Source organism: Mobula hypostoma, chromosome 12, assembly GCF_963921235.1.
Source record: "Mobula hypostoma chromosome 12, sMobHyp1.1, whole genome shotgun sequence".
Lineage (NCBI taxonomy): Eukaryota > Metazoa > Chordata > Chondrichthyes > Myliobatiformes > Myliobatidae > Mobula > Mobula hypostoma.
The window spans coordinates 48,238,291-48,253,898 of record NC_086108.1 but is presented as its reverse complement, the minus strand read 5'-3'; the positions used below and the strand labels follow the sequence as shown (position 1 = coordinate 48,253,898).

At 46.4% G+C, this 15,608-nt stretch overlaps 1 protein-coding gene across 4 annotated transcripts in view; it reads right to left on the bottom strand.

Annotated features, from left to right (window-relative positions):
* hmcn1 (hemicentin 1) overlaps positions 1 to 15,608 on the bottom strand; it is a 551,025-nt gene that overhangs the window by 308,491 nt on the left and 226,926 nt on the right. For all 4 annotated transcript variants that reach the window (XM_063064023.1, XM_063064025.1, XM_063064024.1 and 1 more), the window contains exon 19: positions 5,387 to 5,531. In XM_063064023.1, coding sequence (XP_062920093.1) covers positions 5,387 to 5,531 — 145 coding nt within the window. The remainder of the gene's footprint in view (positions 1 to 5,386; positions 5,532 to 15,608) is intronic.

Sequence of the window (15,608 nt, the reverse complement as noted above, 5' to 3'; positions counted from 1 at the left end):
GGAATTAATAATTGGAAATAGAGAAATAGCTGTGATTTTAAATTATCATTTTGGATTGATCTTCAAAATAAATATTAAACATATGGAGTCTAAAGGGGTTAGAGGTGAAGGAACTTGTAATAATCTCTTTAGAAAACAATTCAAGGCAAACCCATAAGACAAAAAGAAAATTGTAGAGAAACTACAGAAGTTGGAAATCTGGAAAAAAATACAGAAAAGGAAACAAAGATTCAGTAGAAGAGAAAACACTTCAGAGAGGGAAAACTGAATTAATATTGCAGATGGATAGCGTACAGTAGAACATCTATCTATTGTCTGTTCATTTATCTCTACTTCAATCCAACTACGTATGCGTACATGCATGCATCTACCTCTCTCTCTATCTATTAGCTACCTATCTGATACAAATAAAGGAAGTGAGTAACCTGAAATTATTGAATTCAGTGTTGGAAGGTTTCAACTTGTCCCAACAGGAAATGGCAGGTTGCTTGTCAAAGATATCAGCATTTGGAAACTCATGGCCTAATTAGGGAGAGCCGGCATGACTTTGTGTGGGGCAGGTCGTGCCTTACCAACTTGACTGAGCTCTTTGACAAGGTGATGAGAGAGGTTGACGAAGGTAGAGCAGTGGAGGTTGTCTACATGGATTTAAGTGAGGTGTTTGACAAAGGCCCTCATGGGAGGCTCATCACTGGCCATATGTGATTTGCTTGCTAAATGACACTTTAAGAAGTCAAGTTTCCAAATATCACTCCACTTCTTCCCATTTGTAAATTCCCCAGCAACTTTTGCATTGTGCCAAGACCTGTATTGTACATCAATATTTCTCATAGCTATATATTTTGACCTCGTGAGCTTTCAGTGTAGAAGTTTCTACTATTTCATTAAGCCATTCTGCTTTAAATAAACTAACAGTTCTTTTGCACTTCAGGCCCTTTGTTTCTTTGGAATTCAACTTAATGAATCAATAATTTCTTCAATAAAAACAGTATAAATAAGCCAGTTCTAAAATCTGCAGACAAATCATCACAAATTCCATGTTGTCAACACTGTTTGCATCAGAAACCGGAAAAGGAAGTGTGATTGTGTACGATCACGAAATATACTTCACATGCCTCCGAAGTATAGGGTGACAACCTTTTGTGCTCAGTTTAAATTCCTTTGTGCGCTAGCGGCAAAAGAGGTGTTCACGTGCGCACTTAAGAGGGAACATAGGTTAAGAGGGAACATAGGATTGGAAAATGGACATGGACTTGGGGGAAAAAAGCTTGTGTTTCCCCCAAACATTGCGGCTACAACACTCCGGCCAGACATGGTCCTGTGGTCCACAACAGCCAAGCTGGCATATGGTGTCGAAGAAGTTTGAGAGGAAAAAGACCAAGTACTCTGAACTGGCAATTGAAGCTGCCCAAAATACCTGGAAGACCAAGATTTTCCCTGTAGAAGTGGGATGCAGGGGATTTATTGCTACATCTACGACCAGCCTATTGAAGAAGATGGGGGTGAGGGGTCACTCCCTCCAACAAGCAATCAAGTCCTTGTCAAACGCAGCAGAAAAAAGCAGCAATTGGATTTGGATTAAAAGGAAAAACTACAACTGGGCTGCAAGGTGAAGACAGGAGGGTATGGAACTGAGGGGGGTGTATCTGGGACGCCAGGTAGCACCGTTGAGCCCTCTGGAAACGTCGTGGGCTTATCAATGAAATGTCAAAAAAGGAGGGTGCCCACCTGAAGACCCCAATGACATACCTACCCTCCCTCCTTGTCACCACTCCAAGCCCACTGCCAACATTGGGAGTGCCGACTTACCATAGGGATTGAAACATCAAGTCCTAGTAGCGCTACTGCAGCAAATTGGCTGTTTGGATTCAGAACTTGCTTGAACATAGAAGACAGCGGGTGGTGATTGAAGGGATTTATTTGAGTTGGCAGTCTATAATTAGTGATGTTCTGCAGGGATCTGTGCTGGGACCCCAGCTGCTTGTGATGTATATAATGACTTGGCTGAAAATGTAGTGGGTTAGTAAGTTTGCAGATGATACTAAGATTGGTGGAGTTGTAGATAATGTAGAAGACTGGCAAAGAATACAGCGAAAATATAGATCAGTTGCAGATATAGGCTGAGAAATGGCAGGTGGAGTTCAACCAAGATAATTGAAAGACCTTAGCAGTCTTGCTGAGCAGAGAGGTCTTGGGATCCAAGTTCACAGCTTCATGAAAGTCGCTACACAAGTCAATAAGGTGGTTAAGAAGGATGGAATGCTTGTTTTTATTAGTCAAGGCATTGAGTTCAAAAGTCAGGAGGTTATGTTGCAACTTTATAAAACCCTAGTTAGGCCACAACTGGAGTACTGTGTACAGTTCTGGTCACCCCACTATAGGAAGGATGTTGAGGCTTTGGAGAGGGTGCAGAAGAGGTTTACCGGGATGCTGCCTGGTTTAGAGGGCACATGCTATCATGAGAGGCTGGATAAACTTGGGTTGTTTTCTTTGCAGTAGCGGAGGCTGAGGAGAGATTTGATAGGGGCTTACAAGATTATGATAGGCGTAGATAGAATATACAGGGAGCATCTTTTTTCTAGGGTAGAAATGTCTAATACCAGTGGGCATGCACTGAAGGTGAGAGGGGGTAGGTTTGAGGGAAATGTGAGGGGTAGCCCCATGGCTTCCAGAGATGACCAAGGAGACTGGTAAATTGCAAATGCAACATCATTGTTCAAGAAAATAGGAAATTATTGGCCAGTCACCCTAACACGTGTAATGGAAAAAAATGTTGGAACACCAGGAATCAATAAGAGAAATAGGCCCTTCTGCCCAATAAATCTATACGAACCATCAAGTGCCCATTTATCACCCATATTCCTCTCAAATACTCACCTATGCATCCACTGGGATCAACTTACTGTTTTACATTACAAACCACAAGACTATAAGACATAGGAGCAGAATTAGGCTATTTAGCTCATCCAGTCTGCTCTGCCATTCCATCATGGCTAATTTATTATCCCTCTCAACCCCATTCTCCTGCTTTCTCCCCATAACCTTCGACGCCATGACTAACCAGGAGCCTATCAACTTCTGCTTTAAATATACTCAATGACTTGACTTCCACAGCTGTCTGTGGCAATCAATTCTACAGATTCACCACCTTCTGGCAAAAGAAATTCAGCCTCATCTCTGTTCTAAATGGACATACCTCTATTCTGAGACTGTGCCCTCTGGTTCTAGACTCCCCCACTTTTGGAAACATCCTCTCTGCATCCACTCTATCTAGGCCTTTCAATATTCAATAGGTTTCAATGTGATCTCCCCTCATTCTTCAAAACTGCAGGGAGTACAGGCCCAGAGCCATCAAATGCTCCTCATGTGTTAACCCTTTCATTCCTGGAAGCATTTTTGTGAACCTTCTCTGGACCCTCTCCAATGCAAACATATCTTTTCTTAGATAAGGAGCCTAAAACTGCTCACATACTCCAAGTGCAGTCTGACCAATGCTTTATAAAGTGTCAGCATTACATCTTTGCTTTTATATTCTAATCTTCTCAAAATGAATGCTAACGTTACATTTGGCTTCCTTTCAACCAACTCAACCTGCAAGTTAACCTTTGGGGAATCCTACATGAGGACACCCAAGTCCCTTTGCACCTCTGATTTCTGAATTTTCTGCCTGTTTAGAAAATAGTCTATGCCTTTATTCCGTCTACCAAAGTGCATGACATTACATTTCCCTACATAATATTTCAACTGCCACTTCTTTGCCCATCTCCTAACCTGTCTAAGTCTTTTTGCAGACTCCCTGTTTCCTCAACACTAGCTGCCCCTCCACCTATCTTCATATCATCTGCAAATTTGGCCACAAAACCATCAATTCGGTCATCTAAATCATTGACATCTAACACGAAAAGAAGTGGTCCCAACACTGACACTTGTGGAACAATTTTAGTCACCAGCAGCAAACCAGAAAAGGCCCCCTTTTTTTCTACTCGATATGTTGATGATCTGGATAACAGAACTGATGGCTTTGTGCCAAGTTTGCAAATGATACAAAGATAGGCAGAGCAAAGATCTGGTAGATGGAATATAGTGTAGGGAAGTGTATGGTCATGCACTTTGGTAGAAGGACTAAAGGGGTAAACTATTTTCTAAATGGGGAAAAAATTCAGAAATCAGATGTACAAAGGGACTTGGAAGTCCTCATGCAGGATTCGCTAAAGGGTAACTTGCAAGTTGAGTTGGTGGTGAAGAAGGCAAATGCAATGTTAGCATTCACTTTGAGAGGACTAGATTACAAAAACAAGGACAGAATGTTAAGGCTTTATAAGGCACTGGTCAGATGGCACTTACAGTACTGTGAGCAGTTTTCAGCCCCTTATCTAAGAAAGGGTGCTGGAATTGGAGATGGTCCAGACGAGGTTCACAAGAATGATTCAGGAAATGAAAAGTTTAACATATGAGGAGCATGTGGTGTCCCTGGGATTGTAATCACTGGAGTTTGGATCTCTTGAAATCTACGGAATATTGAAAGGCCTGGATAGAGTGGATGTGCAGAGGATGTTTCAAATAGTGGACAAGTCTAGAACAAGAGAGCAGAGGCTCTGAATACAATCACAAGGGTGAGAAGGAATTTCTGTAGCTAGAGGCAGGCGACTCTCTGGAATTCATTGCCACAGATGCCATGCCATAGGGTATACTTACAACACAAGTTCACAGGTTCTTGATGAGTAAGGGTGTCAAAGGTTAAAGGTTGAAGGCAGAAGAAAGGGATTGAGAGGGAAAATAATTGGCCTAATTGTTTTCCCATGTCTTGTGGTCTAACTTCAAAACTGAGAACAAAAGTTCCACTCTTGAACTACTGGTGATGTCATGGGAATGGAGCCGAGGCTAGTAAATCAAGATACATGTTGCCCTTGACTTTACTGATTGGTAAGGCAGGTGGAGAGACGGAAGGGTGAAATAATTCCTCCTTTTCCAATACTCCTGTGAATAAAACTAACAGTCAGGAGTAAAAGCATTCAGCCATATCTTTTTTATTGTCCCTCTAGACAAAAACATAAAAAGGAAATGACATTCATTGGAAGGGGACAGGAAACCTACCCAAAAAAAATGTTCTTGTACATAATCTGTTATTGTACACCTGGTTGCCCCTGGTGACACATCTGGTAAAGTTAACATGTCATGTGGAAATCACTTACAATTCATTTACCATTATGTTTTTTCACAATCGTTAAATAACAAAGGTAAAATGTAACATAATTTCAATGGCTCCAAATAAAAAGGCAGAAATAGGGATCAACATTATCTCAAATATTTCACAACTCATCAACTTGCAGTGCTCCTTCTACTCCAATCACGTGGTCTCTTGGGACAGCAGTCGAATCACACTCACCAAATATATTCACAGTAGTAGTTCTGTTGCTTGTTCCAGCAACGTTACTGGCAAGGCATGTGTATTTTCCACCATCTCGTAGGCGAATCCTTTCAATATGAAGACTTCCATCTCTACGTACGGTCACGTAACCATCTGACGTCACCTAGAGGAGGGCAGAAAACTTGTGGCATTGACATAGAACCAACTGATTCGCTCACAGATTTACGCTTCTCCACAGTAAGATATCAGAGTTGCAGTTCTGTGGTGGGAAGTGAATTGCCACCAGAAAATAATGATGATGCACAGAAGTCGATAAGCAGTCCTGAGGAAGATTCGCAGCCTGAAACCTCGACTGTTTGTTTCCATGTATACTGCCTGACCTGCTGAGTTTCTCCAGCATTTAGAATGTGTTGAAGTAGATAAGCAGTTTACAATTTTGGGAATAACTTACACTTGGAAGAATTACATTGACAGCTTTTTCCCATGTTTTCCTTATCCCTTTACTTCACTATGTACATCTGGCTCAGCTTCACCTACTCCTGGTTCCTGCAGCTGCCTGGAAGGAATTTGTATATAATCCTCAAGATCGCGTCGGTTTCCTCCGGGTGCTCCAGTTTCCTCCCACAGTCCAAAGACGTATTGGTTAGTAGGTTAATTGGTCATTGTATATTGTCCCGTGATTAGGCTAGGGTTAAAGCAGGGGATGGAGGGCAGCACAACTCGGCATGACTGTGTTCTGTACCACAATAAGTAATTTTTAAAAACTTCATGTTTCCTCTTTAGGGGCCACTGATGAACACAGGTGTCTCTGAGATACGTCTAGCAGAGTCCTGCTTTATCCTTCAAATCCTGTTAACCAGCTGTGAATATAATTGCGCTGATTTCCGAAAGCCGAACCACACCGCATCCAATTTCTCATCCAAGCAGTGTACAATGTGCTTCCAAGCCCATCAAACCTGTATACATGGGGCAAGGCAGAGTCACCTGCGTGCCCACTGTGCTCCAAGCGAGGAACCCTGCAGCACATCCTCAGCGGCTGTGCAAGGGCGCTTGGTGAGGGACGGTACAGGTGGAGGCATGATCAGGTCCTGAAGACCATCGCTGAAGCCGTCAGCGCAGGAGTTGAGTGGGCGAAGCAGTCCCGACCCTCCAAGCAGACCATTGCCTTTGTCAGAGCTGGGGAGCAGTCAATACCCGCCAAAAGAACATCTGCAGGCATTCTGACCTCTGCAAGGGACTGGCAGCTGTTGGTGGACCTCAAAGGGCAGCTGAAGTTCCCCAACCATATCGCAGCCACCACCCTGTGAACAGACATTGTCCTAGTGTCTGAGTCTACTAAGCAAATGGTGCTGCTGGAGCTGACAGTCCCATGGGAAGATCGCTTGGAGGAGGCCTTTGAAAGGAAGCTCTCCAAGTACACAGGACTGGTCAGCAACTGTCAGCAGGCTGGATGGAGAGCGAGGTATCTCCCAGTGGAGGTTGGTTGTAGGGGATTCGTAGCCCGTTCTTTAGTTAGAGCCTTCAGCATTTTGGGCATCGAGGGAGAGAGGAAGAGGAGAGCCATCCGCAGTACCACCGATGCGGCAGAGAGGGCCTCAAGATGGCTGTGGCTCAAAAGAGTGGAGCCATGGAGTCATAAGTAGCTAGCCATCTGGACACAAGATGGGGTCTGATCAGCCCCGGCTGGGTCACCTGGAGGAGGTTGTATGATGTTGAAAGACCCGAAACAGGAACATCACTGAAGGTGTGTCCAGAAGCATCAATAGATGTATGTACACAGCCACTCCCAAACTTCCCTTTGTAGGTTTCAGCGTATTTTTACTCATTCAGTTTCTTTTAAAGTGGGAAGATGATGGTATATGTTGTACCTTCTTTAATCGATGTAATTAATATACAGCAATAACCATTTCCTATTGGAACTGCTTAATTAGAATTTCCACTTCCATATTATAGGCTGGTTTATGCCTGATCTGGCCTGTGTCTTGCACTAACTTCCTGCAGCTGTAAAAATCTTTTACAGCCTCGCGGATCCAAGCAACTTCAGAAACATAGAGTGTAATCAGGCTCAGCTATGATAGCTTTCCCCCCCGCCCCCAAAGAAGTGCTGATAGGTTAATTGGTTACTGTCAATTATCCATAGTGTAGATGAGTGGTAGGAGAATACAATGTAAGAGGTGGGCAAATGAGACCATGAGACTGTAAGACATAGGAGCAGAATTAGGCCATTCAGACCATCGAGTCTGCTCTACCATTCAATCATGGCTGATTTATTATCCCTCTCAATCCCATTCTTCCTCCTTCTCTCCGTAACCTTTGATGCCCTGGCTAATCAACAACCTATCAACCTCTGCTTTAAATATACTCAGTGATTTATCCTCCACAGCAGTCTGTGGTAATGTATTCCACAGATTCACTACCCTCTGGCTAAAGAAATTCCTCCCCATCTCTGTTCTAAATGGATGTCCCTCTCGTCTGAGGCTTTGCCATTTAGTCATAGACTCACTCTTATTGAAAACACCCTTCCCAGATCCAATCTATTCAGGCCATTCAATATTTGATAAGTTTCAATGAGATCTCCCATCATAACTATAAACTCCAGAAAGTACAGGCCTAGAGCTATCAAATGCGCCTCATATGTTAACCCCTTTTTTCCCCGGAGTCATTCTTGTGAACCTTCTCTGGAAGGAAGAGGTTCCAGCTAACCCTGTGGGGAAAATACCGTCCTTGAGAGTTCACTCTGAGCTAACATTGTTTGGATGGGTAGAAAGGCCTCCTTCTATATCACAAGAATATATTGACTGGCTGCATCACAACCTGGTATGGAAACACCAATGCCTTTGAACAGAAAATCCTACAAAACGTAGCGGATACGGCTCAGTCAATCACAGGTAAAGCTCTCCCCACCCCTGAGCATACCTATATGAAACATTGATAGATGTGCAGGAAAGCAGCATCTATCATCAAGAACTCCCACCACGCAGGACACGCTCTCTTTTCACTGATGCCATCAGGAAGAAGGTACAGGAGCCTCCGGACTCACACCATCAGGAAGAAGGTACAGGAGCCTCCGGACTCACACCAGCAGATTCAGGAACAATTATTATCACTCAACCATCAGGTTCTTGAACCAAAGGGGATAACTTCACTTGCTCCATCACTGAAATGTTCCCACAACCTATGCACTTATTTTCAAGGACTCTTCATCTCATGTTCTCAATATTTATTGTTTATTTATTTATTATTTCTTTCTATTTGTACTTGCAGTTTGTTGTCTTTTTCACACTGGTTGAACAAAAGACAAATGGTCTTTCATTGATTCCATTATGGTTATTATTCCATTACGGACTTACTGAGTATGCCCGCAAGAAAATGAATCTCAGGGTTATATATAGTGACATACATGTACTTTGATAATAAATTTACTTTGAACTTCTGAAAAGCCATTGAATAGTTTTTAAATGTCACTGATGTTCTAAGACATTTAAAAACAGCTTGAAAGAATTAAAATAAGCTTAAAGGTTTTTTTTAAAGTCAGTAATAAATTTTTTATAAATACATTTAAGTGATATTAATTCATTGAAAGTGGCATTATTAAGTAAATTAGATAACGAACACTTGGCATTAACCCTTTCACATCCCCAACATTTTAAGGGAATAGCAAAACTGACTTAACCCCAGAGTGAAACACGACTGGTGTAGATATTCAGTGTTCAGTCCAGTGGCAGAGCGGGGTGCGTATGCAATGATGCCCACCTTCAGCTGGTCTCAGACATCCACGCTACACCATGGTATCGCCTACAGAGTGCAGATCGCAAAAGAGTTGCATGCTGACACTTCTTTACAAAACTACCAGCAAAAGTAGTTTCAGCCCAATTTTTACATAACATCAATGCTGGAAAAAAAAGAGGATATTCTGTCTATTTTGCATCTGAATGAAACAGTAAAATCCCCTTCAAAAATGTAATTGAGTGATCTAGATAACATTCATACCAAATTTGTTCGGACAGCTGATGCATATCGAACAGTAGCCTTTACCTTTATTGTGATCATCTCATCATAATCCTTGATTATGGATCAGAATGTAACTACGATCTAGTCTATTCTCTTGGCAGAAGTATTAAAAAGCAGGGGAAAGATTTCCGTTGCTCAAAGCCTCAGATATGTTCTGCTCTTGGCCACTGGCAGAGGAAATTGGAATATCTGCTCTGTGCCACATGTAAATGTCATAAAGCTAATCCGAGAGTGAATGGGGATTTCCTGCCATGGAGGATGGGTTTCTTCTAGGCAAATATCTAAATGGAGGAATGCTAATAAAAAAAAATTCAAAACAAAACTGCTGATTCCTCAGATTGCCAGGAACTTAGGGGTCCTGTTTTATTATTGAACAAAGAGGTTTAGACATGAGGATCAAGCAACATACATCAAAGTTGCTGGTGAACGCAGCAGGCCAAGCAGCATCTGTAGGAAGAGGTGCAGTCGACGTTTCAGGCCGAGACCCTTTGTCAGGACTAACTGAAGGAAGAGTGAGTAAGGGATTTGAAAGCTGGAGGGGGAGGGGGAGATGCAAAATGATAGGAGAAGACAGGAGGGGGAGGGATAGAGCCGAGAGCTGGACAGGTGATAGGCAAAAGGGGATACGAGAGGATCATGGGACAGGAGGCCTAGGGAGAAAGACGGGGGGGAGGGTGACCCAGAGGATGGGCAAGAGGTATATTCAGAGGGACAGAGGGAGAAAAAGGAGAGTGAGAGAAAGAATGTGTGCATAAAAATGAGTAACAGCTGGGGTACGAGGGGGAGGTGGGGCCTAGCGGAAGTTAGAGAAGTCAATGTTCATGCCATCAGGTTGGAGGCTACCAAGACGGAATATAAGGTGTTGTTCCTCCAACCTGAGTGTGGCTTCATCTTTACAGTAGAGGAGGCCATGGATAGACATGTCAGAATGGGAATGGGATGTGGAATTAAAATGTGTGGCCACTGGGAGATCCTGCTTTCTCTGGCGGACAGAGCGTAGATGTTCAGCAAAGCGGTCTCCCAGTCTGCGTCGGGTCTCACCAATATATAAAAGGCCACATCGGGAGCACCGGACGCAGTATATCACCCCAGTCGACTCACAGGTGAAGTGATGCCTCACCTGGAAGGACTGTTTGGGGCCCTGAATGGTGGTAAGGGAGGAAGTGTAAGGGCATGTGTAGCACTTGTTCCGCTTACACGGATAAGTGCCAGGAGGGAGATCAGTGGGGAGGGATGGGGGGGACGAATGGACAAGGGAGTTGTGTAGGGAGCGATCCCTGCGGAATGCAGAGAGAAGGGGGGAGGGAAAGATGTGCTTAGTGGTGGGATCCCGTTGGAGGTGGCGGAAGTTACGGAGAATAATATGTTGGACCCGGAGGCTGGTGGGGTGGTAGGTGAGGACCAGGGGAACCCTATTCCTAGTGGGGTGGTGGGAGGATGGAGTGAGAGCAGATGTACGTGAAATGGAGGAGATGCGTTTAAGAGCAGAGTTGATAGTGGAGGAAGGGAAGCCCCTTTCTTTAAAAAATGAAGACATCTCCCTCGTCCTAGAATGAAAAGCCTCATCCTGAGAGCAGATGCGGCGGAGACGGAGGAATTGCGAGAAGGGGATGGCGTTTTTGCAAGGGACAGGGTGAGAAGAGGAATAGTCCAGATAGCTGTGAGAGTCAGTAGGCTTATAGTAGATATCAGTGGATAAGCTGTCTCCAGAGACAGAGACAGAAAGATCTAGAAAGGGGAGGGAGGTGTCGGAAATAGACCAGGTAAACTTGAGGGCAGGGTGAAAGTTGGAGGCAAAGTTAATAAAGTCAACGAGTTCTGCATGCATGCAGGAAGCAGCGCCAATGCAGTCGTCGATATAGCGAAGGAAAAGTGGGGGACAGATACCAGAATAGGCACGGAACATAGATTGTTCCACAAACCCAACAAAAAGGCAGGCATAGCTAGGACCCATTCGGGTGCCCATGGCTACACCTTTAGTTTGGAAGAAATGGGAGGAGCAAAAGGAGAAATTATTAAGAGTAAGGACTAATTCCGCTAGACGGAGCAGAGTGGTGGTAGAGGGGAACTGATTAGGTCTGGAATCCAAAAGGAAGCGTAGAGCTTTGAGACCTTCCTGATGGGGGATGGAAGTATATAAGGACTGGACATCCATGGTGAAAATAAAGCAGTGGGGGCCAGGGAACTTAAAATCATTGAAAAGTTTAAAAGCGTGAGAAGTGTCACGAACATAGGTCGGAAGGGATTGAACAAGGGGTGATAAAACAGTGTCGAGGTATGCAGAAACGAGTTCGGTGGGGCAGGAGCAAGCTGAGACAATAGGTCGGCCAGGACAGGCAGGTTTGTGGATCTTGGGTAGGAGGTAGAAACGGGAAGTGCGGGGTGTGGGAACTATAAGGTTGGTAGCAGTGGATGGGAGATCCCCTGAGCGGATAAAGTCGTTGATAGTGTGGGAGACAATGGCCTGGTGCTCCTTGGTGGGGTCACGATCGAGGGGTAAATAAGAGGAGGTATCCGCGAGTTGTCGCTGTGCCTCGGCAAGGTAGAGGTCAGTACGCCAGACTACAACAGCACCCCCTTTATCAGCGGGTTTAATAATAAGGTTAGGATTAGTGCGGAAGGAGTGGAGAGCAGAGCGTTCCGAAGGAGTGAGGTTGGAATGGGGACAAGGTGCGGTGAAGTCGAGACGGTTGATGTCCCGTCGGCAGCTGGCAATAAAGAGATCCAGAGCAGGCAGAAGACCAGAGCGGAGTGTCCATGAAGAAGAGGAGGGTTGAAGACGGGAGAAGGGGTCATCGGTGGGGGTGGAAGAGTCCTTGCCGAAGAAGTAGGCTCGGAGACGGAGACGGCGGAAGAAAAGTTCCGCATCGTGGCGAACACGGAACTCGCTGAGGTGTGGGCGAAGGGGGACAAACGTGAGGCCCTTACTGAGGACAGAGCGTTCTGCCTCCGACAGTTGAAGGTCGGAGGGGATGGTAAAGACCCGGCACGGATGAGAGCTGGGATCAGAGGGGGGAGGGGGGAGGCTGGGGGTGTCAATGGAGAGGGGAGGGTTGGGGTGAGAGGAAGATGGAGCCTCTGAGGGCCCAGGAGTTGACGGTGGGATCTGAGGAAGACGGGGTTGCAGAGTGGTGGTGGGGGAAGGGGAGACGGGAGTCACAACAGCAGCACATAAAGACCCGGCCTGGAGTTCAAGGCTGGAGTCGCAGTTGGTGGTTGCGTAATCACTTCGAATGTGTCCATGGTCGTTGAATATGTCCTGAGGTGTTGGAGCCGCCGAGATCAATGGTAGGCGCCTCCGTCGCCAACTTACTCCAGTTGGCTTTAGGATTCGTTTCCAAGCCTCTCAATTTGGACCTTCTGAGGATCCCAGGTACTCACATTTTATTGACTCTGCCTCTCGCCGCTTCTCCCGTCAAGCTCTGAAGGCGACGCTCTCCGCCATGAGGAGGTACTTGGTGTCCCTATCCCAGACCCTTCCACACCTTCGGGACACTTTCTTCGCCTTCTGTAATGGTCCTACCCAGTATTTCATCCTCCGTCGGATCCACGCCTGCAATCGCCGTTTTTTTGACTTTGTCATGTTAGGCAAAGATCGCAAGATCTTACATCTACGGACTCCAGAGCCTGCCGGCCCCGACGCTAGCAGGCATGAACTTTCAATTGCGGCACCTACCATTGATCTCGGCGGCTCCAACACCTCAGGACATATTCAAAACCTGGACTCCAGCAACGACCATGGACACATTCGAAGTGATTACGCAACCACCAACTGCGACTCCAGCCTTGAACTCCAGGCCGGGTCTTTATGTGCTGCTGTTGTGACTCCCGTCTCCCCTTCCCCCACCACCACTCTGCAACCCCGTCTTCCTCAGATCCCACCGTCAACTCCTGGGCCCTCAGAGGCTCCATCTTCCTCTCACCCCAACCCTCCCCTCTCCATTGACACCCCCAGCCTCCCCCCTCCCCCCTCTGATCCCAGCTCTCATCCGTGCCGGGTCTTTACCATCCCCTCCGACCTTCAACTGTCGGAGGCAGAACGCTCTGTCCTCAGTAAGGGCCTCACGTTTGTCCCCCTTCGCCCACACCTCAGCGAGTTCCGTGTTCGCCACGATGCGGAACTTTTCTTCCGCCGTCTCCGTCTCCGAGCCTACTTCTTCGGCAAGGACTCTTCCACCCCCACCGATGACCCCTTCTCCCGTCTTCAACCCTCCTCTTCTTCATGGACACTCCGCTCTGGTCTTCTGCCTGCTCTGGATCTCTTTATTGCCAGCTGCCGACGGGACATCAACCGTCTCGACTTCACCGCACCTTGTCCCCATTCCAACCTCACTCCTTCGGAACGCTCTGCTCTCCACTCCTTCCGCACTAATCCTAACCTTATTATTAAACCCGCTGATAAAGGGGGTGCTGTTGTAGTCTGGCGTACTGACCTCTACCTTGCCGAGGCACAGCGACAACTCGCGGATACCTCCTCTTATTTACCCCTCGATCGTGACCCCACCAAGGAGCACCAGGCCATTGTCTCCCACACTATCAACGACTTTATCCGCTCAGGGGATCTCCCATCCACTGCTACCAACCTTATAGTTCCCACACCCCGCACTTCCCGTTTCTACCTCCTACCCAAGATCCACAAACCTGCCTGTCCTGGCCGACCTATTGTCTCAGCTTGCTCCTGCCCCACCGAACTCGTTTCTGCATACCTCGACACTGTTTTATCACCCCTTGTTCAATCCCTTCCGACCTATGTTCGTGACACTTCTCACGCTCTTAAACTTTTCGATGATTTTAAGTTCCCTGGCCCCCACCGCTTTATTTTCACCATGGACGTCCAGTCCTTATATACTTCTATCCCCCATCAGGAAGGTCTCAAAGCTCTACGCTTCTTTTTGGATTCCAGACCTAATCAGTTCCCCTCTACCACCACTCTGCTCCGTCTAGCGGAATTAGTCCTTACTCTTAATAATTTCTCCTTTTGCTCCTCCCATTTCCTCCAAACTAAAGGTGTAGCTATGGGCACCCGAATGGGTCCTAGCTATGCCTGCCTTTTTGTTGGGTTTGTGGAACAATCTATGTTCCGTGCCTATTCTGGTATCTGTCCCCCACTTTTCCTTCGCTATATCGACGACTGCATTGGCGCTGCTTCCTGCACGCATGCAGAACTCGTTGACTTTATTAACTTTGCCTCCAACTTTCACCCTGCCCTCAAGTTTACCTGGTCTATTTCCGACACCTCCCTCCCCTTTCTAGATCTTTCTGTCTCTGTCTCTGGAGACAGCTTATCCACTGATATCTACTATAAGCCTACTGACTCTCACAGCTATCTGGACTATTCCTCTTCTCACCCTGTCTCTTGCAAAAACGCCATCCCCTTCTCGCAATTCCTCCGTCTCCGCCGCATCTGCTCTCAGGATGAGGCTTTTCATTCTAGGATGAGGGAGATGTCTTCATTTTTTAAAGAAAGGGGCTTCCCTTCCTCCACTATCAACTCTGCTCTTAAACGCATCTCCTCCATTTCACGTACATCTGCTCTCACTCCATCCTCCCACCACCCCACTAGGAATAGGGTTCCCCTGGTCCTCACCTACCACCCCACCAGCCTCCGGGTCCAACATATTATTCTCCGTAACTTCCGCCACCTCCAACGGGATCCCACCACTAAGCACATCTTTCCCTCCCCCCTTCTCTCTGCATTCCGCAGGGATCGCTCCCTACACAACTCCCTTGTCCATTCGTCCCCCCCATCCCTCCCCACTGATCTCCCTCCTGGCACTTATCCGTGTAAGCGGAACAAGTGCTACACATGCCCTTACACTTCCTCCCTTACCACCATTCAGGGCCCCAAACAGTCCTTCCAGGTGAGGCATCACTTCACCTGTGAGTCGACTGGGGTGATTTACTGCGTCTGGTGCTCCCGATGTGGCCTTTTATATATTGGTGAGACCCGACGCAGACTGGGAGACCGCTTTGCTGAACATCTACGCTCTGTCCGCCAGAGAAAGCAGGATCTCCCAGTGGCCACACATTTTAATTCCACATCCCATTCCCATTCTGACATGTCTATCCACGGCCTCCTCTACTGTAAAGATGAAGCCACACTCAGGTTGGAGGAACAACACCTTATATTCCGTCTGGGTAGCCTCCAACCTGATGGCATGAACATTGACTTTTCTAACTTCCGCTAGGCCCCACCTCCCCCTCGTACCCCAGCTGTTACTCATTTTTA